Raw genomic sequence first — 24,978 nt, forward strand, 5'->3', positions numbered from 1 at the left:
CATTTAATTTTTGTTAAAAACATATAATATCTAATTATTAAAGCATTTTCTTGTGGCCAGGTAGAATTTTCACTTAGTTCAATGTACATTCAATGCCTTTTAGTACTATTTTCTTCTATCTTTCTCTCTTAGTGAGAATGAGTTGCTTTCCCATGTATTTTGGATATCTAATGTTTAACTATGTTTGATTTATTTTCAAGAAACATACTTTCTTCATTCATCTACTCTAATATGTCATATAAACATATTTTAATATAATCAGTATTCTCTCAATTCCTATTCAATTTTCACAAGTGTAGACAAATTTTGTTCTTATTTATTTGTCATTATCAATGTTTAATCCATCATTAATTATTATTTTGTCAATAAATTCCTTAGTTATTTATTGCAGTGAGAAAAATATATAAAATAAGATAATAAAACTAAGTGTATTATAGGAAAAAAGATAAAAAATATAATCAATAACTTTCCAAGTTGAATGTTCCAATGCAATTTAGACGTTTTACATCACAATTATTTCAATGATTTCTTCCACCACTGTCGGACATAACCACGATTACATGAAAATATTCTTGTAAAAATTAGTAGGGCTAAATTAATTTTTGATCAAATTAAATTTTACAGAGTGTTACGATTACCAAGTCATTCTTGCAAGTCGTACACGTCAATATTACCTAAAAATACTTATAAAACAGGAAAACACTTCAATGACAGTAGCATCTTCATTGAAAAGTTGCAAGCAAGCATCTTAACTAATAAATATTAATTTTGTGTGCAAAATGGGATTTTAAATTAGATTTAGTCAAATGGCTTATTTAAAGAATCTTAAAAGCAAGTTTCATATAATTAAAATATTAATTTTATGCATTTAAAAGTGTAAAAATGGGAGCGTGAACATGAAATATGGAAGAGAGACAAATTGTATTTGTGAGATAAGGAACTTAGAATGAAACTTTTCCTTGAAGTAAAAATAGGATTAATATCGTAAAATTAAGTTGGGATGCATGAACCCATTAAAAAACATAAAGTGAGTTACTTAAAACTATATGATTGAAGATGCTTAACGTGTACCACAATAATTTCAATGAAACATGTGAATGAGATAACAAATGTAAATTGACCTTTTTTGGTTTTCTTTTTCCTTCACTGCTCTTCATTTAAAAGCATAAAGTGAGTTCCTTAAAATAATATGATTGAAGATGCTTGACGTGTACCACAATAATTTCGATGAAACATGTGAATGAGATAACAAATGTAAATGGACCTTTTTTGGTTTTCTTTCTCCTTCACTGCTCTTCATTTAAAAGCATAAAGTGAGTTCCTTAAAATTATATGATTGAAGATGCTTGACGTGTACCACAATAATTTCAATGAACCATGTGAATGGGCTAACAAAGGTAAATGGACCCTTTCGGTTACCTTTCACTTTCACTCCTCTTCATTTAAAAGCATAAAGTAAGTTCCTTAAAATTATACCATTGAAGATGCCCTACGTGTACGATAATATTTTTCAATGAAACACGTGAATGAGCTAAAAATGATAAATTGGTCCAAGTGGTAAGGAAATACGGCTCCATTAGTATGTGATCAGAGATTCAACTTATGACTCTTGGGTATGAAAAAAATACAAATTAACGCGAGTACTAAATAAAACCTTGCAACTTTTTATATTTTGAACATTGAGATCAAGTTATTGAACTCATGATAATACAAATAAAAGGAAGGGAAACCATAAATAACTAATTAAAAGACGCATGCCATGTTTGTTTTATTTTATCCATATATAAATAAATTGATGTCAAGAAGTTGCATGCGCTCAATATTATCATCACACCATTGGAGGTGCAGGATGAGGAATAACATAACCTGAAAAAAGAGTCATGTTTATACTTTGCAGCATTAGAGTTGTACATAGAAAATAATAATTTTTCACAAGAATAAAATAATAAAATATTTTTTAAGATTAATTAAAAATTCATAAGGGAGAAAAAAGAGGGTAAGAAAGAAATGATAATAAAAAGCTATCTTACTTCCACACTTGTCTGTAGGAATATTTTTCAATTGACAAGATTTAGCCACGTATAAAGCTTTTTCTATGCTGATTATGCTCTCAATACTAGGAGTGACATATTTGCAGTAACATGGGACATTAGCTCCTTTCAAAGTTGCACAACAAGATTCAGATGGTGGAATCGTTGGCCCATCCTTTTCGACAAAACGTTTACATTGGAATATAATGCTTGGAATATCACCACCACATTCAACTTGAGCATAAATTCCTAACACAAAGATACTTGCAGCAAGCACTAATGTTGCAAAGCCTAAGTATCTATTTGTCATGATCACAAATCTTAGTATTTTCTGAAGTTAACACTCAACTCTTAATATGTGGTGATAAGATGAAGGACTGTTAACTTATGACAACTTCATGACTAGATAATAGTTTATATAGAATAATGATGACGTGAAAAGTGTTTAACTTTTCATAAAAGTTGTTTACTTTTTGACAGAAATAAGGACAAGTTATAACCTTTATATCAATAATAAAAAAAAAAGAAAAAATATAATTTATTACCTAAGTTAAGTCCAAGTTTTCATATCATTTCTTTTTCTACATTCTCGCCTTTCCTGTTTTTCTTTGAATACTCCTCCTTCCTTTTTTAAATGTCGGTTCTCTTTGAATTTTTTTTTTTGTGATAACCCTGCCGTTTTCAAGAAACAATAATCACGATAATATTGAGTTCAATCATGATATAAATATACTCTAATTAAAATTTGTTTCTGAAGAATTGAATTCGAGTTATCTCAAATGATTCAAACTAAGTGTTATAGGTAAAAGGCTAATACTTATATAAAACATAACAAATTTATTAGTTGTATTGTAATTAACTTTAAAAGAACAAGTAAAAGAGTATTACTCCCAATGCAATACATATTCCCAATGCAACATTTTTTTTTTCAAAAATGATTTTTGAACTTCATTTTCGTACGACCGACAACGTATATACAAAGCTCGGATAAGATTTTCCGTTTTTTTAACATTTTTTACTAGCCTCATTTTGTGTGCCTATCAATTCAAAAGGAAAAATATGATATGGTGTGTTACTGTGTCATGAATATGTCTGTTCATATATCAGTGCTCTTTTTTATGCATTTCCTATAAATAAACTTACATATTTAACAACTTATGCAAAATAAATTGTCATTAATTGCAATATTTATTATTTTTTAACTTGTTGGTCCCAATCCAAGTTTCAATACTAATTTTCCTATTTTAAAATAGAGTAGAAAGCAAATAATATTTCGTCACACACATATATTAGTATACATCATTTAATTTTTGTTAAGAACATATAATATCTAATTATTAAAGCATTTTCTTGTGGCCAGGTAGAATTTTCACTTAGTTCAATGTACATTCAATGCCTTTTAGTACTATTTTCTTCTATCTTTCTCTCTTAGTGAGAATGAGTTGCTTTCCCATGTATTTTGGATATCTAATGTTTAACTATGTTTGATTTATTTTCAAGAAACATACTTTCTTCATTCATCTACTCTAATATGTCATATAAACATATTTTAATATAATCAGTATTCTCTCAATTCCTATTCAATTTTCACAAGTGTAGACAAATTTTGTTCTTATTTATTTGTCATTATCAATGTTTAATCCATCATTAATTATTATTTTGTCAATAAATTCCTTAGTTATTTATTGCAGTGAGAAAAATATATAAAATAAGATAATAAAACTAATTGTATTATAGGAAAAAAGATAAAAAATATAATCAATAACTTTCCAAGTTGAATGTTCCAATGCAATTTAGACGTTTTACATCACAATTATTTCAATGATTTCTTCCACCACTGTCGGACATAACCACGATTACATGAAAATATTCTTGTAAAAATTAGTAGGGCTAAATTAATTTTTGATCAAATTAAATTTTACAGAGTGTTACGATTACCAAGTCATTCTTGCAAGTCGTACACGTCAATATTACCTAAAAATACTTATAAAACAGGAAAACACTTCAATGACAGTAGCATCTTCATTGAAAAGTTGCAAGCAAGCATCTTAACTAATAAATATTAATTTTGTGTGCAAAATGGGATTTTAAATTAGATTTAGTCAAATGGCTTATTTAAAGAATCTTAAAAGCAAGTTTCATATAATTAAAATATTAATTTTATGCATTTAAAAGTGTAAAAATGGGAGCGTGAACATGAAATATGGAAGAGAGACAAATTGTATTTGTGAGATAAGGAACTTAGAATGAAACTTTTCCTTGAAGTAAAAATAGGATTAATATCGTAAAATTAAGTTGGGATGCATGAACCCATTAAAAAACATAAAGTGAGTTACTTAAAACTATATGATTGAAGATGCTTAACGTGTACCACAATAATTTCAATGAAACATGTGAATGAGATAACAAATGTAAATTGACCTTTTTTGGTTTTCTTTTTCCTTCACTGCTCTTCATTTAAAAGCATAAAGTGAGTTCCTTAAAATAATATGATTGAAGATGCTTGACGTGTACCACAATAATTTCGATGAAACATGTGAATGAGATAACAAATGTAAATGGACCTTTTTTGGTTTTCTTTCTCCTTCACTGCTCTTCATTTAAAAGCATAAAGTGAGTTCCTTAAAATTATATGATTGAAGATGCTTGACGTGTACCACAATAATTTCAATGAACCATGTGAATGGGCTAACAAAGGTAAATGGACCCTTTCGGTTACCTTTCACTTTCACTCCTCTTCATTTAAAAGCATAAAGTAAGTTCCTTAAAATTATACCATTGAAGATGCCCTACGTGTACCATAATATTTTTCAATGAAACACGTGAATGAGCTAAAAATGATAAATTGGTCCAAGTGGTAAGGAAATACGGCTCCATTAGTATGTGATCAGAGATTCAACTTATGACTCTTGGGTATGAAAAAAATACAAATTAACGCAAGTACTAAATAAAACCTTGCAACTTTTTATATTTTGAACATTGAGATCAAGTTATTGAACTCATGATAATACAAATAAAAGGAAGGGAAACCATAAATAACTAATTAAAAGACGCATGCCATGTTTGTTTTATTTTATCCATATATAAATAAATTGATGTCAAGAAGTTGCATGCGCTCAATATTATCATCACGCCATTGGAGGTGCAGGATGAGGAATAACATAACCTGAAAAAAGAGTCATGTTTATACTTTGCAGCATTAGAGTTGTACATAGAAAATAATAATTTTTCACAAGAATAAAATAATAAAATATTTTTTAGGATTAATTAAAAATTCATAAGGGAGAAAAAAGAGGGTAAGAAAGAAATGATAATAAAAAGCTATCTTACTTCCACACTTGTCTGTAGGAATATTTTTCAATTGACAAGATTTAGCCACGTATAAAGCTTTTTCTATGCTGATTATGCTCTCAATACTAGGAGTGACATATTTGCAGTAACATGGGACATTAGCTCCTTTCAAAGTTGCACAACAAGATTCAGATGGTGGAATCGTTGGCCCATCCTTTTCGACAAAACGTTTACATTGGAATATAATGCTTGGAATATCACCACCACATTCAACTTGAGCATAAATTCCTAACACAAAGATACTTGCAGCAAGCACTAATGTTGCAAAGCCTAAGTATCTATTTGTCATGATCAAAAATCTTAGTATTTTCTGAAGTTAACACTCAACTCTTAATATGTGGTGATAAGATGAAGGACTGTTAACTTATGACAACTTCATGACTAGATAATAGTTTATATAGAATAATGATGACGTGAAAAGTGTTTAACTTTTCATAAAAGTTGTTTACTTTTTGACAGAAATAAAGACAAGTTATAACCTTTATATCAATAATAAAAAAAAAAGAAAAAATATAATTTATTACCTAAGTTAAGTCCAAGTTTTCATATCATTTCTTTTTCTACATTCTCGCCTTTCCTGTTTTTCTTTGAATACTCCTCCTTCCTTTTTTAAATGTCGGTTCTCTTTGAATTTTTTTTTTTGTGATAACCCTGCCGTTTTCAAGAAACAATAATCACGATAATATTGAGTTCAATCATGATATAAATATACTCTAATTAAAATTTGTTTCTGAAGAATTGAATTCGAGTTATCTCAAATGATTCAAACTAAGTGTTATAGGTAAAAGGCTAATACTTATATAAAACATAACAAATTTATTAGTTGTATTGTAATTAACTTTAAAAGAACAAGTAAAAGAGTATTACTCCCAATGCAATACATATTCCCAATGCAACATTTTTTTTTTCAAAAATGATTTTTGAACTTCATTTTCGTACGACCGACAACGTATATACAAAGCTCGGATAAGATTTTCCGTTTTTTTAACATTTTTTACTAGCCTCATTTTGTGTGCCTATCAATTCAAAAGGAAAAATATGATATGGTGTGTTACTGTGTCATGAATATGTCTGTTCATATATCAGTGCTCTTTTTTATGCATTTCCTATAAATAAACTTACATATTTAACAACTTATGCAAAATAAATTGTCATTAATTGCAATATTTATTATTTTTTAACTTGTTGGTCCCAATCCAAGTTTCAATACTAATTTTCCTATTTTAAAATAGAGTAGAAAGCAAATAATATTTCGTCACACACATATATTAGTATACATCATTTAATTTTTGTTAAAAACATATAATATCTAATTATTAAAGCATTTTCTTGTGGCCAGGTAGAATTTTCACTTAGTTCAATGTACATTCAATGCCTTTTAGTACTATTTTCTTCTATCTTTCTCTCTTAGTGAGAATGAGTTGCTTTCCCATGTATTTTGGATATCTAATGTTTAACTATGTTTGATTTATTTTCAAGAAACATACTTTCTTCATTCATCTACTCTAATATGTCATATAAACATATTTTAATATAATCAGTATTCTCTCAATTCCTATTCAATTTTCACAAGTGTAGACAAATTTTGTTCTTATTTATTTGTCATTATCAATGTTTAATCCATCATTAATTATTATTTTGTCAATAAATTCCTTAGTTATTTATTGCAGTGAGAAAAATATATAAAATAAGATAATAAAACTAAGTGTATTATAGGAAAAAAGATAAAAAATATAATCAATAACTTTCCAAGTTGAATGTTCCAATGCAATTTAGACGTTTTACATCACAATTATTTCAATGATTTCTTCCACCACTGTCGGACATAACCACGATTACATGAAAATATTCTTGTAAAAATTAGTAGGGCTAAATTAATTTTTGATCAAATTAAATTTTACAGAGTGTTACGATTACCAAGTCATTCTTGCAAGTCGTACACGTCAATATTACCTAAAAATACTTATAAAACAGGAAAACACTTCAATGACAGTAGCATCTTCATTGAAAAGTTGCAAGCAAGCATCTTAACTAATAAATATTAATTTTGTGTGCAAAATGGGATTTTAAATTAGATTTAGTCAAATGGCTTATTTAAAGAATCTTAAAAGCAAGTTTCATATAATTAAAATATTAATTTTATGCATTTAAAAGTGTAAAAATGGGAGCGTGAACATGAAATATGGAAGAGAGACAAATTGTATTTGTGAGATAAGGAACTTAGAATGAAACTTTTCCTTGAAGTAAAAATAGGATTAATATCGTAAAATTAAGTTGGGATGCATGAACCCATTAAAAAACATAAAGTGAGTTACATAAAACTATATGATTGAAGATGCTTAACGTGTACCACAATAATTTCAATGAAACATGTGAATGAGATAACAAATGTAAATTGACCTTTTTTGGTTTTCTTTTTCCTTCACTGCTCTTCATTTAAAAGCATAAAGTGAGTTCCTTAAAATAATATGATTGAAGATGCTTGACGTGTACCACAATAATTTCGATGAAACATGTGAATGAGATAACAAATGTAAATGGACCTTTTTTGGTTTTCTTTCTCCTTCACTGCTCTTCATTTAAAAGCATAAAGTGAGTTCCTTAAAATTATATGATTGAAGATGCTTGACGTGTACCACAATAATTTCAATGAACCATGTGAATGGGCTAACAAAGGTAAATGGACCCTTTCGGTTACCTTTCACTTTCACTCCTCTTCATTTAAAAGCATAAAGTAAGTTCCTTAAAATTATACCATTGAAGATGCCCTACGTGTACGATAATATTTTTCAATGAAACACGTGAATGAGCTAAAAATGATAAATTGGTCCAAGTGGTAAGGAAATACGGCTCCATTAGTATGTGATCAGAGATTCAACTTATGACTCTTGGGTATGAAAAAAATACAAATTAACGCAAGTACTAAATAAAACCTTGCAACTTTTTATATTTTGAACATTGAGATCAAGTTATTGAACTCATGATAATACAAATAAAAGGAAGGGAAACCATAAATAACTAATTAAAAGACGCATGCCATGTTTGTTTTATTTTATCCATATATAAATAAATTGATGTCAAGAAGTTGCATGCGCTCAATATTATCATCACACCATTGGAGGTGCAGGATGAGGAATAACATAACCTGAAAAAAGAGTCATGTTTATACTTTGCAGCATTAGAGTTGTACATAGAAAATAATAATTTTTCACAAGAATAAAATAATAAAATATTTTTTAGGATTAATTAAAAATTCATAAGGGAGAAAAAAGAGGGTAAGAAAGAAATGATAATAAAAAGCTATCTTACTTCCACACTTGTCTGTAGGAATATTTTTCAATTGACAAGATTTAGCCACGTATAAAGCTTTTTCTATGCTGATTATGCTCTCAATACTAGGAGTGACATATTTGCAGTAACATGGGACATTAGCTCCTTTCAAAGTTGCACAACAAGATTCAGATGGTGGAATCGTTGGCCCATCCTTTTTGACAAAACGTTTACATTGGAATATAATGCTTGGAATATCACCACCACATTCAACTTGAGCATAAATTCCTAACACAAAGATACTTGCAGCAAGCACTAATGTTGCAAAGCCTAAGTATCTATTTGTCATGATCACAAATCTTAGTATTTTCTGAAGTTAACACTCAACTCTTAATATGTGGTGATAAGATGAAGGACTGTTAACTTATGACAACTTCATGACTAGATAATAGTTTATATAGAATAATGATGACGTGAAAAGTGTTTAACTTTTCATAAAAGTTGTTTACTTTTTGACAGAAATAAAGACAAGTTATAACCTTTATATCAATAACAAAAAAAAAGAAAAAATATAATTTATTACCTAAGTTAAGTCCAAGTTTTCATATCATTTCTTTTTCTACATTCTCTCCTTTCCTGTTTTTCTTTGAATACTCCTCCTTCCTTTTTTAAATGTCGGTTCTCTTTGAATTTTTTTTTTTTTGTGATAACCCTGCCGTTTTCAAGAAACAATAATCACGATAATATTGAGTTCAATCATGATATAAATATACTCTAATTAAAATTTGTTTCTGAAGAATTGAATTCGAGTTATCTCAAATGATTCAAACTAAGTGTTATAGGTAAAAGGCTAATACTTATATAAAACATAACAAATTTATTAGTTGTATTGTAATTAACTTTAAAAGAACAAGTAAAAGAGTATTACTCCCAATGCAATACATATTCCCAATGCAACATTTTTTTTTTCAAAAATGATTTTTGAACTTCATTTTCGTACGACCGACAACGTATATACAAAGCTCGGATAAGATTTTCCGTTTTTTTTTAACATTTTTTACTAGCCTCATTTTGTGTGCCTATCAATTCAAAAGGAAAAATATGATATGGTGTGTTACTGTGTCATGAATATGTCTGTTCATATATCAGTGCTCTTTTTTATGCATTTCCTATAAATAAACTTACATATTTAACAACTTATGCAAAATAAATTGTCATTAATTGCAATATTTATTATTTTTTAACTTGTTGGTCCCAATCCAAGTTTCAATACTAATTTTCCTATTTTAAAATAGAGTAGAAAGCAAATAATATTTCGTCACACACATATATTAGTATACATCATTTAATTTTTGTTAAGAACATATAATATCTAATTATTAAAGCATTTTCTTGTGGCCAGGTAGAATTTTCACTTAGTTCAATGTACATTCAATGTCTTTTAGTACTATTTTCTTCTATCTTTCTCTCTTAGTGAGAATGAGTTGCTTTCCCATGTATTTTGGATATCCAATGTTTAACTATGTTTGATTTATTTTCAAGAAACATACTTTCTTCATTCATCTACTCTAATATGTCATATAAACATATTTTAATATAATCAGTATTCTCTCAATTCCTATTCAATTTTCACAAGTGTAGACAAATTTTGTTCTTATTTATTTGTCATTATCAATGTTTAATCCATCATTAATTATTATTTTGTCAATAAATTCCTTAGTTATTTATTGCAGTGAGAAAAATATATAAAATAAGATAATAAAACTAAGTGTATTATAGGAAAAAAGATAAAAAATATAATCAATAACTTTCCAAGTTGAATGTTCCAATGCAATTTAGACGTTTTACATCACAATTATTTCAATGATTTCTTCCACCACTGTCGGACATAACCACGATTACATGAAAATGTTCTTGTAAAAATTAGTAGGGCTAAATTCATTTTTGATCAAATTAAATTTTACAGAGTGTTACGATTACCAAGTCATTCTTGCAAGTCGTACACGTCAATATTACCTAAAAAACTTATAAAACAGGAAAACACTTCAATGACAGTAGCATCTTCATTGAAAACTTGCAAGCAAGCATCTTAACTAATAAATATTAATTTTGTGTGCAAAATGGGATTTTAAATTAGATTTAGTCAAATGTCTTATTTAAAGAATCTTAAAAGCATGTTTCATATAATTAAAATATTAATTTTATGCATTTAAAAGTGTAAAAATGGGAGCGTGAACATGAAATATGGAAGAGAGACAAATTGTATTTGTGAGATAAGGAACTTAGAATGAAACTTTTCCTTGAAGTAAAAATAGGATTAATATCGTAAAATTAAGTTGGGATGCATGAACCCATTAAAAAACATAAAGTGAGTTACTTAAAACTATATGATTGAAGATGCTTCACGTGTACCACAATAATTTCAATGAAACATGTGACTGAGATAACAAATGTAAATGGCCTTTTTTGGTTTTCTTTTTCCTTCACTGCTCTTCATTTAAAAGCATAAAGTGAGTTCCTTAAAATAATATGATTGAAGATGCTTGACGTGTACCACAATAATTTCAAGGAAACATGTGAATGAGATAACAAATGTAAATGGACCTTTTTTGGTTTTCTTTCTCCTTCACTGCTCTTCATTTAAAAGCATAAAGTGAGTTCCTTAAAATTATATGATTGAAGATGCTTGACGTGTACCACAATAATTTCAATGAACCATGTGAATGGGCTAACAAAGGTAAATGGACCCTTTCGGTTACCTTTCACTTTCACTCCTCTTCATTTAAAAGCATAAAGTAAGTTCCTTAAAATTATACCATTGAAGATGCCAGACGTGTACAATAATATTTTTCAATGAAACACGTGAATGAGCTAAAAATGATAAATTGGTCCAAGTGGTAAGGAAATACGGCTCCATTAGTATGTGATCAGAGATTCAACTTATGACTCTTGGGTATGAAAAAAATACAAATTAACGCGAGTACTAAATAAAACCTTGCAACTTTTTATATTTTGAACATTGAGATCAAGTTATTGAACTCATGATAATACAAATAAAAGGAAGGGAAACCATAAATAACTAATTAAAAGACGCATGCCATGTTTGTTTTATTTTATCCATATATAAATAAATTGATGTCAAGAAGTTGCATGCGCTCAATATTATCATCACGCCATTGGAGGTGCAGCATGAGGAATAACATAACCTGAAAAAAGAGTCATGTTTATACTTTGCAGCATTAGAGTTGTACATAGAAAATAATAATTTTTCACAAAAATAAAATAATAAAATATTTTTTAGGATTAATTAAAAATTCATAAGGGAGAAAAAAGAGGGTAAGAAAGAAATGATAATAAAAAGCTATCTTACTTCCACACTTGTCTGTAGGAATATTTTTCAATTGACAAGATTTAGCCACGTATAAAGCTTTTTCTATGCTGATTATGCTCTCAATACTAGGAGTGACATATTTGCAGTAACATGGGACATTAGCTCCTTTCAAAGCTGCACAACAAGATTCAGATGGTGGAATCGTTGGCCCATCCTTTTCGACAAAACGTTTACATTGGGATATAATGCTTGGAATATCACCACCACATTCATCTTGAGCATAAATTCCTAACACAAAGATACTTGCAGCAAGCACTAATGTTGCAAAGCCTAAGTATCTATTTGTCATGATCACAAATCTTAGTATTTTCTGAAGTTAACACTCAACTCTTAATATGTGGTGATAAGATGAAGGACTGTTAACTTATGACAACTTCATGACTAGATAATAGTTTATATAGAATAATGATGAAGTGAAAAGTGTTTAACTTTTCATAAAAGTTGTTTACTTTTTGACAGAAATAAAGACAAGTTATAACCTTTATATCAATAACAAAAAAAAAGAAAAAATATAATTTATTACCTAAGTTAAGACTAAGTTTTCATATCATTTCTTTTTCTACATTCTCTCCTTTCCTGTTTTTCTTTGAATACTCCTCCTTCCTTTTTTAAATGTCGTTTCTCTTTGAATTTTATTTTTTTTGTGATAACCCTGCCGTTTTCAAGAAACAATAATCACGATAATATTGAGTTCAATCATGATATAAATATACTCTAATTAAAATTTGTTTCTGAAGAATTGAATTCGAGTTATCTCAAATGATTCAAACTAAGTGTTATAGGTAAAAGGCTAATACTTATATAAAACATAACAAATTTATTAGTTGTATTGTAATTAACTTTAAAAGAACAAGTAAAAGAGTATTACTCCCAATGCAATACATATTCCCAATGCAACATTTTTTTTTTCAAAAATGATTTTTGAACTTCATTTTCGTACGACCGACAACGTATATACAAAGCTCGGACAAGATTTTCCGTCTTTTTAACATTTTTTACTAGCCTCATTTTGTGTGCCTATCAATTCAAAAGGAAAAATATGATATGGTGTGTTACTGTGTCATGAATATGTCTGTTCATATATCAGTGCTCTTTTTTATGCATTTCCTATAAATAAACTTACATATTTAACAACTTATGCAAAATAAATTGTCATTAATTGCAATATTTATTATTTTTTAACTTGTTGGTCCCAATCCAAGTTTCAATACTAATTTTCCTATTTTAAAATAGAGTAGAAAGCAAATAATATTTCGTCACACACATATATTAGTATACATCATTTAATTTTTGTTAAGAACATATAATATCTAATTATTAAAGCATTTTCTTGTGGCCAGGTAGAATTTTCACTTAGTTCAATGTACATTCAATGCCTTTTAGTACTATTTTCTTCTATCTTTCTCTCTTAGTGAGAATAAGTTGCTTTCCCATGTATTTTGGATATCCAATGTTTAACTATGATTTATTTTCAAGAAACATACTTTCTTCATTCATCTACTCTAATATGTCATATAAACATATTTTAATATAATCAGTATTCTCTCAATTCCTATTCAATTTTCACAAGTGTAGACAAATTTTGTTCTTATTTATTTGTCATTATCAATGTTTAATCCATCATTAATTATTATTTTGTCAATAAATTCCTTAGTTATTTATTGCAGTGAGAAAAATATATAAAATAAGATAATAAAACTAAGTGTATTATAGAAAAAAAGATAAAAAATATAATCAATAACTTTCCAAGTTGAATGTTCCAATGCAATTTAGACGTTTTACATCACAATTATTTCAATGATTTCTTCCACCACTGTCGGACATAACCACGATTACATGAAAATATTCTTGTAAAAATTAGTAGGGCTAAATTAATTTTTGATCAAATTAAATTTTACAGAGTGTTACGATTACCAAGTCATTCTTGCAAGTCGTACACGTCAATATTACCTAAAAAAACTTATAAAACAGGAAAACACTTCAATGACAGTAGCATCTTCATTGAAAAGTTGCAAGCAAGCATCTTAACTAATAAATATTAATTTTGTGTGCAAAATAGGATTTTAAATTAGATTTAGTCAAATGGCTTATTTAAAGAATCTTAAAAGCAAGTTTCATATAATTAAAATATTAATTTTATGCATTTAAAAGTGTAAAAATGGGAGCGTGAACATGAAATATGGAAGAGAGACAAATTGTATTTGTGAGATAAGGAACTTAGAATGAAACTTTTCCTTGAAGTAAAAATAGGATTAATATCGTAAAATTAAGTTGGGATGCATGAACCCATTAAAAAACATAAAGTGAGTTACTTAAAACTATATGATTGAAGATGCTTAACGTGTACCACAATAATTTCAATGAAACATGTGAATGAGATAACAAATGTAAATGGCCTTTTTTGGTTTTCTTTTTCCTTCACTGCTCTTCATTTAAAAGCATAAAGTGAGTTCCTTAAAATAATATGATTGAAGATGCTTGACGTGTACCACAATAATTTCAATGAAACATGTGAATGAGATAACAAATGTAAATGGACCTTTTTTGGTTTTCTTTCTCCTTCACTGCTCTTCATTTAAAAGCATAAAGTGAGTTCCTTAAAATTATATGATTGAAGATGCTTGACGTGTACCACAATAATTTCAATGAACCATGTGAATGGGCTAACAAAGGTAAATGGACCCTTTCGGTTACCTTTCACTTTCACTCCTCTTCATTTAAAAGCATAAAGTAAGTTCCTTAAAATTATACCATTGAAGATGCCCGACGTGTACAATAATATTTTTCAATGAAACACGTGAATGAGCTAAAAATGATAAATTGGTCCAAGTGGTAAGGAAATACGGCTCCATTAGTATGTGATCAGAGATTCAACTTATGACTCTTGGGTATGAAAAAAATACAAATTAACGCGAGTACTAAATAAAACCTTGCAACTTTTTATATTTTGAACATTGAGATCAAGTTATTGAACTCATGATAATACAAATAAAAGGAAGGGAAACCATAAATAACTAATTAAAAGACGCATGCCATGTTTGTTTTATTTTATCCATATATAAATAAATTGATGTCAAGAAGTTGCATGCGCTCAATATTATCATCACGCCATTGGAGGTGCAGGATGAGGAATAACATAACCTGAAAAAAGAGTCATGTTTATACTTTGCAGCATTAGAGTTGTACATAGAAAATAATAATTTTTCACAAAAATAAAATAATAAAATATTTTTTAGGATTAATTAAAAATTCATAAGGGAGAAAAAAGAGGGTAAGAAAGAAATGATAATAAAAAGCTATCTTACTTCCACACTTGTCTGTAGGAATATTTTTCAATTGACAAGATTTAGCCACGTATAAAGCTTTTTCTATGCTGATTATGCTCTCAATACTAGGAGTGACATATTTGCAGTAACATGGGACATTAGCTCCTTTCAAAGCTGCACAACAAGATTCAGATGGTGGAATCGTTGGCCCATCCTTTTCGACAAAACGTTTACATTGGGATATAATGCTTGGAATATCACCACCACATTCATCTTGAGCATAAATTCCTAACACAAAGATACTTGCAGCAAGCACTAATGTTGCAAAGCCTAAGTATCTATTTGTCATGATCACAAATCTTAGTATTTTCTGAAGTTAACACTCAACTCTTAATATGTGGTGATAAGATGAAGGACTGTTAACTTATGACAACTTCATGACTAGATAATAGTTTATATAGAATAATGATGAAGTGAAAAGTGTTTAACTTTTCATAAAAGTTGTTTACTTTTTGACAGAAATAAAGACAAGTTATAACCTTTATATCAATAACAAAAAAAAAGAAAAAATATAATTTATTACCTAAGTTAAGACCAAGTTTTCATATCATTTCTTTTTCTACATTCTCTCCTTTCCTGTTTTTCTTTGAATACTCCTCCTTCCTTTTTTAAATGTCGTTTCTCTTTGAATTTTATTTTTTTTGTGATAACCCTGCCGTTTTCAAGAAACAATAATCACGATAATATTGAGTTCAATCATGATATAAATATACTCTAATTAAAATTTGTTTCTGAAGAATTGAATTCGAGTTATCTCAAATGATTCAAACTAAGTGTTATAGGTAAAAGGCTAATACTTATATAAAACATAACAAATTTATTAGTTGTATTGTAATTAACTTTAAAAGAACAAGTAAAAGAGTATTACTCCCAATGCAATACATATTCCCAATGCAACATTTTTTTTTTCAAAAATGATTTTTGAACTTCATTTTCGTACGACCGACAACGTATATACAAAGCTCGGACAAGATTTTCCGTCTTTTTAACATTTTTTACTAGCCTCATTTTGTGTGCCTATCAATTCAAAAGGAAAAATATGATATGGTGTGTTACTGTGTCATGAATATGTCTGTTCATATATCAGTGCTCTTTTTTATGCATTTCCTATAAATAAACTTACATATTTAACAACTTATGCAAAATAAATTGTCATTAATTGCAATATTTATTATTTTTTAACTTGTTGGTCCCAATCCAAGTTTCAATACTAATTTTCCTATTTTAAAATAGAGTAGAAAGCAAATAATATTTCGTCACACACATATATTAGTATACATCATTTAATTTTTGTTAAGAACATATAATATCTAATTATTAAAGCATTTTCTTGTGGCCAGGTAGAATTTTCACTTAGTTCAATGTACATTCAATGCCTTTTAGTACTATTTTCTTCTATCTTTCTCTCTTAGTGAGAATAAGTTGCTTTCCCATGTATTTTGGATATCCAATGTTTAACTATGATTTATTTTCAAGAAACATACTTTCTTCATTCATCTACTCTAATATGTCATATAAACATATTTTAATATAATCAGTATTCTCTCAATTCCTATTCAATTTTCACAAGTGTAGACAAATTTTGTTCTTATTTATTTGTCATTATCAATGTTTAATCCATCATTAATTATTATTTTGTCAATAAATTCCTTAGTTATTTATTGCAGTGAGAAAAATATATAAAATAAGATAATAAAACTAAGTGTATTATAGAAAAAAAGATAAAAAATATAATCAATAACTTTCCAAGTTGAATGTTCCAATGCAATTTAGACGTTTTACATCACAATTATTTCAATGATTTCTTCCACCACTGTCGGACATAACCACGATTACATGAAAATATTCTTGTAAAAATTAGTAGGGCTAAATTAATTTTTGATCAAATTAAATTTTACAGAGTGTTACGATTACCAAGTCATTCTTGCAAGTCGTACACGTCAATATTACCTAAAAAAACTTATAAAACAGGAAAACACTTCAATGACAGTAGCATCTTCATTGAAAAGTTGCAAGCAAGCATCTTAACTAATAAATATTAATTTTGTGTGCAAAATAGGATTTTAAATTAGATTTAGTCAAATGGCTTATTTAAAGAATCTTAAAAGCAAGTTTCATATAATTAAAATATTAATTTTATGCATTTAAAAGTGTAAAAATGGGAGCGTGAACATGAAATATGGAAGAGAGACAAATTGTATTTGTGAGATAAGGAACTTAGAATGAAACTTTTCCTTGAAGTAAAAATAGGATTAATATCGTAAAATTAAGTTGGGATGCATGAACCCATTAAAAAACATAAAGTGAGTTACTTAAAACTATATGATTGAAGATGCTTAACGTGTACCACAATAATTTCAATGAAACATGTGAATGAGATAACAAATGTAAATGGCCTTTTTTGGTTTTCTTTTTCCTTCACTGCTCTTCATTTAAAAGCATAAAGTGAGTTCCTTAAAATAATATGATTGAAGATGCTTGACGTGTACCACAATAATTTCAATGAAACATGTGAATGAGATAACAAATGTAAATGGACCTTTTTTGGTTTTCTTTCTCCTTCACTGCTCTTCATTTAAAAGCATAAAGTGAGTTCCTTAAAATTATATGATTGAAGATGCTTGACGTGTACCACAATAATTTCAATGAACCATGTGAATGGGCTAACAAAGGTAAATGGACCCTTTCGGTTACCTTTCACTTTCACTCCTCTTCATTTAAAAGCATAAAGTAAGTTCCTTAAAATTATACCATTGAAGATGCCCGACGTGTACAATAATATTTTTCAATGAAACACGTGAATGAGCTAAAAATGATAAATTGGTCCAAGTGGTAAGGAAATACGGCTCCATTAGTATGTGATCAGAGATTCAACTTATGACTCTTGGGTATGAAAAAAATACAAATTAACGCGAGTACTAAATAAAACCTTGCAACTTTTTATATTTTGAACATTGAGATCAAGTTATTGAACTCATGATAATACAAATAAAAGGAAGGGAAACCATAAATAACTAATTAAAAGACGCATGCCATGTTTGTTTTATTTTATCCATATATAAATAAATTGATGTCAAGAAGTTGCATGCGCTCAATATTATCATCACGCCATTGGAGGTGCAGGATGAGGAATAACATAACCTGAAAAAAGAGTCATGTTTATACTTTGCAGCATTAGAGTTGTACATAGAAAATAATAATTTTTCACAAAAATAAAATAATAAAATATTTTTTAGGATTAATTAAAAATTCATAAGGGAGAAAAAAGAGGGTAAGAAAGAAATGATAATAAAAAGCTATCTTACTTCCACACTTGTCTGTAGGAATATTTTTCAATTGACAAGATTTAGCCACGTATAAAGCTTTTTCTATGCTGATTATGCTCTCAATACTAGGAGTGACATATTTGCAGTAACATGGGACATTAGCTCCTTTCAAAGCTGCACAACAAGATTCAGATGGTGGAATCGTTGGCCCATCCTTTTCGACAAAACGTTTACATTGGGATATAATGCTTGGAATATCACCACCACATTCATCTTGAGCATAAATTCCTAACACAAAGATACTTGCAGCAAGCACTAATGTTGCAAAGCCTAAGTATCTATTTGTCATGATCACAAATCTTAGTATTTTCTGAAGTTAACACTCAACTCTTAATATGTGGTGATAAGATGAAGGACTGTTAACTTATGACAACTTCATGACTAGATAATAGTTTATATAGAATAATGATGAAGTGAAAAGTGTTTAACTTTTCATAAAAGTTGTTTACTTTTTGACAGAAATAAAGACAAGTTATAACCTTTATATCAATAACAAAAAAAAAGAAAAAATATAATTTATTACCTAAGTTAAGACCAAGTTTTCATATCATTTCTTTTTCTACATTCTCTCCTTTCCTGTTTTTCTTTGAATACTCCTCCTTCCTTTTTTAAATGTCGTTTCTCTTTGAATTTTATTTTTTTTGTGATAACCCTGCCGTTTTCAAGAAACAATAATCACGATAATATTGAGTTCAATCATGATATAAATATACTCTAATTAAAATTTGTTTCTGAAGAATTGAATTCGAGTTATCTCAAATGATTCAAACTAAGTGTTATAGGTAAAAGGCTAATACTTATATAAAACATAACAAATTTATTAGTTGTATTGTAATTAACTTTAAAAGAACAAGTAAAAGAGTATTACTCCCAATGCAATACATATTCCCAATGCAACATTTTTTTTTTCAAAAATGATTTTTGAACTTCATTTTCGTACGACCGACAACGTATATACAAAGCTCGGACAAGATTTTCCGTCTTTTTAACATTTTTTACTAGCCTCATTTTGTGTGCCTATCAATTCAAAAGGAAAAATATGATATGGTGTGTTACTGTGTCATGAATATGTCTGTTCATATATCAGTGCTCTTTTTTATGCATTTCCTATAAATAAACTTACATATTTAACAACTTATGCAAAATAAATTGTCATTAATTGCAATATTTATTATTTTTTAACTTGTTGGTCCCAATCCAAGTTTCAATACTAATTTTCCTATTTTAAAATAGAGTAGAAAGCAAATAATATTTCGTCACACACATATATTAGTATACATCATTTAATTTTTGTTAAGAACATATAATATCTAATTATTAAAGCATTTTCTTGTGGCCAGGTAGAATTTTCACTTAGTTCAATGTACATTCAATGCCTTTTAGTACTATTTTCTTCTATCTTTCTCTCTTAGTGAGAATAAGTTGCTTTCCCATGTATTTTGGATATCCAATGTTTAACTATGATTTATTTTCAAGAAACATACTTTCTTCATTCATCTACTCTAATATGTCATATAAACATATTTTAATATAATCAGTATTCTCTCAATTCCTATTCAATTTTCACAAGTGTAGACAAATTTTGTTCTTATTTATTTGTCATTATCAATGTTTAATCCATCATTAATTATTATTTTGTCAATAAATTCCTTAGTTATTTATTGCAGTGAGAAAAATATATAAAATAAGATAATAAAACTAAGTGTATTATAGAAAAAAAGATAAAAAATATAATCAATAACTTTCCAAGTTGAATGTTCCAATGCAATTTAGACGTTTTACATCACAATTATTTCAATGATTTCTTCCACCACTGTCGGACATAACCACGATTACATGAAAATATTCTTGTAAAAATTAGTAGGGCTAAATTAATTTTTGATCAAATTAAATTTTACAGAGTGTTACGATTACCAAGTCATTCTTGCAAGTCGTACACGTCAATATTACCTAAAAAAACTTATAAAACAGGAAAACACTTCAATGACAGTAGCATCTTCATTGAAAAGTTGCAAGCAAGCATCTTAACTAATAAATATTAATTTTGTGTGCAAAATAGGATTTTAAATTAGATTTAGTCAAATGGCTTATTTAAAGAATCTTAAAAGCAAGTTTCATATAATTAAAATATTAATTTTATGCATTTAAAAGTGTAAAAATGGGAGCGTGAACATGAAATATGGAAGAGAGACAAATTGTATTTGTGAGATAAGGAACTTAGAATGAAACTTTTCCTTGAAGTAAAAATAGGATTAATATCGTAAAATTAAGTTGGGATGCATGAACCCATTAAAAAACATAAAGTGAGTTACTTAAAACTATATGATTGAAGATGCTTAACGTGTACCACAATAATTTCAATGAAACATGTGAATGAGATAACAAATGTAAATGGCCTTTTTTGGTTTTCTTTTTCCTTCACTGCTCTTCATTTAAAAGCATAAAGTGAGTTCCTTAAAATAATATGATTGAAGATGCTTGACGTGTACCACAATAATTTCAATGAAACATGTGAATGAGATAACAAATGTAAATGGACCTTTTTTGGTTTTCTTTCTCCTTCACTGCTCTTCATTTAAAAGCATAAAGTGAGTTCCTTAAAATTATATGATTGAAGATGCTTGACGTGTACCACAATAATTTCAATGAACCATGTGAATGGGCTAACAAAGGTAAATGGACCCTTTCGGTTACCTTTCACTTTCACTCCTCTTCATTTAAAAGCATAAAGTAAGTTCCTTAAAATTATACCATTGAAGATGCCCGACGTGTACAATAATATTTTTCAATGAAACACGTGAATGAGCTAAAAATGATAAATTGGTCCAAGTGGTAAGGAAATACGGCTCCATTAGTATGTGATCAGAGATTCAACTTATGACTCTTGGGTATGAAAAAAATACAAATTAACGCGAGTACTAAATAAAACCTTGCAACTTTTTATATTTTGAACATTGAGATCAAGTTATTGAACTCATGATAATACAAATAAAAGGAAGGGAAACCATAAATAACTAATTAAAAGACGCATGCCATGTTTGTTTTATTTTATCCATATATAAATAAATTGATGTCAAGAAGTTGCATGCGCTCAATATTATCATCACGCCATTGGAGGTGCAGGATGAGGAATAACATAACCTGAAAAAAGAGTCATGTTTATACTTTGCAGCATTAGAGTTGTACATAGAAAATAATAATTTTTCACAAAAATAAAATAATAAAATATTTTTTAGGATTAATTAAAAATTCATAAGGGAGAAAAAAGAGGGTAAGAAAGAAATGATAATAAAAAGCTATCTTACTTCCACACTTGTCTGTAGGAATATTTTTCAATTGACAAGATTTAGCCACGTATAAAGCTTTTTCTATGCTGATTATGCTCTCAATACTAGGAGTGACATATTTGCAGTAACATGGGACATTAGCTCCTTTCAAAGCTGCACAACAAGATTCAGATGGTGGAATCGTTGGCCCATCCTTTTCGACAAAACGTTTACATTGGGATATAATGCTTGGAATATCACCACCACATTCATCTTGAGCATAAATTCCTAACACAAAGATACTTGCAGCAAGCACTAATGTTGCAAAGCCTAAGTATCTATTTGTCATGATCACAAATCTTAGTATTTTCTGAAGTTAACACTCAACTCTTAATATGTGGTGATAAGATGAAGGACTGTTAACTTATGACAACTTCATGACTAGATAATAGTTTATATAGAATAATGATGAAGTGAAAAGTGTTTAACTTTTCATAAAAGTTGTTTACTTTTTGACAGAAATAAAGACAAGTTATAACCTTTATATCAATAACAAAAAAAAAGAAAAAATATAATTTATTACCTAAGTTAAGACCAAGTTTTCATATCATTTCTTTTTCTACATTCTCTCCTTTCCTGTTTTTCTTTGAATACTCCTCCTTCCTTTTTTAAATGTCGTTTCTCTTTGAATTTTATTTTTTTTGTGATAACCCTGCCGTTTTCAAGAAACAATAATCACGATAATATTGAGTTCAATCATGATATAAATATACTCTAATTAAAATTTGTTTCTGAAGAATTGAATTCGAGTTATCTCAAATGATTCAAACTAAGTGTTATAGGTAAAAGGCTAATACTTATATAAAACATAACAAATTTATTAGTTGTATTGTAATTAACTTTAAAAGAACAAGTAAAAGAGTATTACTCCCAATGCAATACATATTCCCAATGCAACATTTTTTTTTTCAAAAATGATTTTTGAACTTCATTTTCGTACGACCGACAACGTATATACAAAGCTCGGACAAGATTTTCCGTCTTTTTAACATTTTTTACTAGCCTCATTTTGTGTGCCTATCAATTCAAAAGGAAAAATATGATATGGTGTGTTACTGTGTCATGAATATGTCTGTTCATATATCAGTGCTCTTTTTTATGCATTTCCTATAAATAAACTTACATATTTAACAACTTATGCAAAATAAATTGTCATTAATTGCAATATTTATTATTTTTTAACTTGTTGGTCCCAATCCAAGTTTCAATACTAATTTTCCTATTTTAAAATAGAGTAGAAAGCAAATAATATTTCGTCACACACATATATTAGTATACATCATTTAATTTTTGTTAAGAACATATAATATCTAATTATTAAAGCATTTTCTTGTGGCCAGGTAGAATTTTCACTTAGTTCAATGTACATTCAATGCCTTTTAGTACTATTTTCTTCTATCTTTCTCTCTTAGTGAGAATAAGTTGCTTTCCCATGTATTTTGGATATCCAATGTTTAACTATGATTTATTTTCAAGAAACATACTTTCTTCATTCATCTACTCTAATATGTCATATAAACATATTTTAATATAATCAGTATTCTCTCAATTCCTATTCAATTTTCACAAGTGTAGACAAATTTTGTTCTTATTTATTTGTCATTATCAATGTTTAATCCATCATTAATTATTATTTTGTCAATAAATTCCTTAGTTATTTATTGCAGTGAGAAAAATATATAAAATAAGATAATAAAACTAAGTGTATTATAGAAAAAAAGATAAAAAATATAATCAATAACTTTCCAAGTTGAATGTTCCAATGCAATTTAGACGTTTTACATCACAATTATTTCAATGATTTCTTCCACCACTGTCGGACATAACCACGATTACATGAAAATATTCTTGTAAAAATTAGTAGGGCTAAATTAATTTTTGATCAAATTAAATTTTACAGAGTGTTACGATTACCAAGTCATTCTTGCAAGTCGTACACGTCAATATTACCTAAAAAAACTTATAAAACAGGAAAACACTTCAATGACAGTAGCATCTTCATTGAAAAGTTGCAAGCAAGCATCTTAACTAATAAATATTAATTTTGTGTGCAAAATAGGATTTTAAATTAGATTTAGTCAAATGGCTTATTTAAAGAATCTTAAAAGCAAGTTTCATATAATTAAAATATTAATTTTATGCATTTAAAAGTGTAAAAATGGGAGCGTGAACATGAAATATGGAAGAGAGACAAATTGTATTTGTGAGATAAGGAACTTAGAATGAAACTTTTCCTTGAAGTAAAAATAGGATTAATATCGTAAAATTAAGTTGGGATGCATGAACCCATTAAAAAACATAAAGTGAGTTACTTAAAACTATATGATTGAAGATGCTTAACGTGTACCACAATAATTTCAATGAAACATGTGAATGAGATAACAAATGTAAATGGCCTTTTTTGGTTTTCTTTTTCCTTCACTGCTCTTCATTTAAAAGCATAAAGTGAGTTCCTTAAAATAATATGATTGAAGATGCTTGACGTGTACCACAATAATTTCAATGAAACATGTGAATGAGATAACAAATGTAAATGGACCTTTTTTGGTTTTCTTTCTCCTTCACTGCTCTTCATTTAAAAGCATAAAGTGAGTTCCTTAAAATTATATGATTGAAGATGCTTGACGTGTACCACAATAATTTCAATGAACCATGTGAATGGGCTAACAAAGGTAAATGGACCCTTTCGGTTACCTTTCACTTTCACTCCTCTTCATTTAAAAGCATAAAGTAAGTTCCTTAAAATTATACCATTGAAGATGCCCGACGTGTACAATAATATTTTTCAATGAAACACGTGAATGAGCTAAAAATGATAAATTGGTCCAAGTGGTAAGGAAATACGGCTCCATTAGTATGTGATCAGAGATTCAACTTATGACTCTTGGGTATGAAAAAAATACAAATTAACGCGAGTACTAAATAAAACCTTGCAACTTTTTATATTTTGAACATTGA

General features: G+C 28.1%; 7 protein-coding genes across 7 annotated transcripts; all 7 read right to left on the bottom strand.

Moving 5' to 3' along the window:
• Positions 1 to 1,828: 1,828 nt before the first annotated feature.
• On the bottom strand, positions 1,829 to 2,340 carry LOC146929270 (putative lipid-transfer protein DIR1). The gene is made up of 2 exons (XM_085707273.1): positions 2,031 to 2,340; positions 1,829 to 1,866 (listed from the first exon to the last, which is right to left on the bottom strand). Exons 1-2 carry the CDS (start codon positions 2,338 to 2,340, stop codon positions 1,829 to 1,831), a joined length of 348 nt encoding a protein of 115 aa, XP_085563399.1.
• Positions 2,341 to 5,158: 2,818 nt separating this feature from the next.
• Positions 5,159 to 5,670, bottom strand: LOC146929271 (putative lipid-transfer protein DIR1). The gene is made up of 2 exons (XM_085707274.1): positions 5,361 to 5,670; positions 5,159 to 5,196 (listed from the first exon to the last, which is right to left on the bottom strand). The coding sequence occupies exons 1-2, from the start codon at positions 5,668 to 5,670 to the stop codon at positions 5,159 to 5,161; spliced, it is 348 nt and encodes a 115-aa protein (XP_085563400.1).
• Positions 5,671 to 8,488: 2,818 nt separating this feature from the next.
• LOC146929272 (putative lipid-transfer protein DIR1) lies at positions 8,489 to 9,000 on the bottom strand. The gene is made up of 2 exons (XM_085707275.1): positions 8,691 to 9,000; positions 8,489 to 8,526 (listed from the first exon to the last, which is right to left on the bottom strand). Exons 1-2 carry the CDS (start codon positions 8,998 to 9,000, stop codon positions 8,489 to 8,491), a joined length of 348 nt encoding a protein of 115 aa, XP_085563401.1.
• A 2,819-nt stretch (positions 9,001 to 11,819) lies between these two features.
• LOC146929273 (putative lipid-transfer protein DIR1) lies at positions 11,820 to 12,331 on the bottom strand. Its single transcript, XM_085708226.1, has 2 exons — positions 12,022 to 12,331; positions 11,820 to 11,857 (listed from the first exon to the last, which is right to left on the bottom strand). The coding sequence occupies exons 1-2, from the start codon at positions 12,329 to 12,331 to the stop codon at positions 11,820 to 11,822; spliced, it is 348 nt and encodes a 115-aa protein (XP_085564352.1).
• Positions 12,332 to 15,145: 2,814 nt separating this feature from the next.
• On the bottom strand, positions 15,146 to 15,657 carry LOC146929274 (putative lipid-transfer protein DIR1). The gene is made up of 2 exons (XM_085707276.1): positions 15,348 to 15,657; positions 15,146 to 15,183 (listed from the first exon to the last, which is right to left on the bottom strand). The coding sequence occupies exons 1-2, from the start codon at positions 15,655 to 15,657 to the stop codon at positions 15,146 to 15,148; spliced, it is 348 nt and encodes a 115-aa protein (XP_085563402.1).
• Positions 15,658 to 18,471: 2,814 nt separating this feature from the next.
• On the bottom strand, positions 18,472 to 18,983 carry LOC146929275 (putative lipid-transfer protein DIR1). Its single transcript, XM_085707277.1, has 2 exons — positions 18,674 to 18,983; positions 18,472 to 18,509 (listed from the first exon to the last, which is right to left on the bottom strand). Exons 1-2 carry the CDS (start codon positions 18,981 to 18,983, stop codon positions 18,472 to 18,474), a joined length of 348 nt encoding a protein of 115 aa, XP_085563403.1.
• Positions 18,984 to 21,797: 2,814 nt separating this feature from the next.
• Positions 21,798 to 22,309, bottom strand: LOC146929276 (putative lipid-transfer protein DIR1). Its single transcript, XM_085707278.1, has 2 exons — positions 22,000 to 22,309; positions 21,798 to 21,835 (listed from the first exon to the last, which is right to left on the bottom strand). The coding sequence occupies exons 1-2, from the start codon at positions 22,307 to 22,309 to the stop codon at positions 21,798 to 21,800; spliced, it is 348 nt and encodes a 115-aa protein (XP_085563404.1).
• Positions 22,310 to 24,978: the final 2,669 nt, after the last annotated feature.

Source organism: Medicago sativa, chromosome 4 (assembly GCF_051527215.1).
Source record: "Medicago sativa cultivar Bolivia chromosome 4, Bolivia_mono, whole genome shotgun sequence".
Classification (NCBI taxonomy): domain Eukaryota; kingdom Viridiplantae; phylum Streptophyta; class Magnoliopsida; order Fabales; family Fabaceae; genus Medicago; species Medicago sativa.

Excerpts from the sequence above, each read along its gene's own strand:
- LOC146929270 (XM_085707273.1), bottom strand. The coding sequence starts at position 2,340 with ATGACAAATAGATACTTAGGCTTTGCAACATTAGTGCTTGCTGCAAGT. Across the intron at positions 1,867-2,030 it reads TCCTACAGACAAGTGTGGAA|GTTATGTTATTCCTCATCCT; the intron begins GTAAGATAGCTT and ends CTCTTTTTTCAG.
- LOC146929271 (XM_085707274.1), bottom strand. The coding sequence starts at position 5,670 with ATGACAAATAGATACTTAGGCTTTGCAACATTAGTGCTTGCTGCAAGT. Across the intron at positions 5,197-5,360 it reads TCCTACAGACAAGTGTGGAA|GTTATGTTATTCCTCATCCT; the intron begins GTAAGATAGCTT and ends CTCTTTTTTCAG.
- LOC146929272 (XM_085707275.1), bottom strand. The coding sequence starts at position 9,000 with ATGACAAATAGATACTTAGGCTTTGCAACATTAGTGCTTGCTGCAAGT. Across the intron at positions 8,527-8,690 it reads TCCTACAGACAAGTGTGGAA|GTTATGTTATTCCTCATCCT; the intron begins GTAAGATAGCTT and ends CTCTTTTTTCAG.
- LOC146929273 (XM_085708226.1), bottom strand. The coding sequence starts at position 12,331 with ATGACAAATAGATACTTAGGCTTTGCAACATTAGTGCTTGCTGCAAGT. Across the intron at positions 11,858-12,021 it reads TCCTACAGACAAGTGTGGAA|GTTATGTTATTCCTCATGCT; the intron begins GTAAGATAGCTT and ends CTCTTTTTTCAG.
- LOC146929274 (XM_085707276.1), bottom strand. The coding sequence starts at position 15,657 with ATGACAAATAGATACTTAGGCTTTGCAACATTAGTGCTTGCTGCAAGT. Across the intron at positions 15,184-15,347 it reads TCCTACAGACAAGTGTGGAA|GTTATGTTATTCCTCATCCT; the intron begins GTAAGATAGCTT and ends CTCTTTTTTCAG.
- LOC146929275 (XM_085707277.1), bottom strand. The coding sequence starts at position 18,983 with ATGACAAATAGATACTTAGGCTTTGCAACATTAGTGCTTGCTGCAAGT. Across the intron at positions 18,510-18,673 it reads TCCTACAGACAAGTGTGGAA|GTTATGTTATTCCTCATCCT; the intron begins GTAAGATAGCTT and ends CTCTTTTTTCAG.
- LOC146929276 (XM_085707278.1), bottom strand. The coding sequence starts at position 22,309 with ATGACAAATAGATACTTAGGCTTTGCAACATTAGTGCTTGCTGCAAGT. Across the intron at positions 21,836-21,999 it reads TCCTACAGACAAGTGTGGAA|GTTATGTTATTCCTCATCCT; the intron begins GTAAGATAGCTT and ends CTCTTTTTTCAG.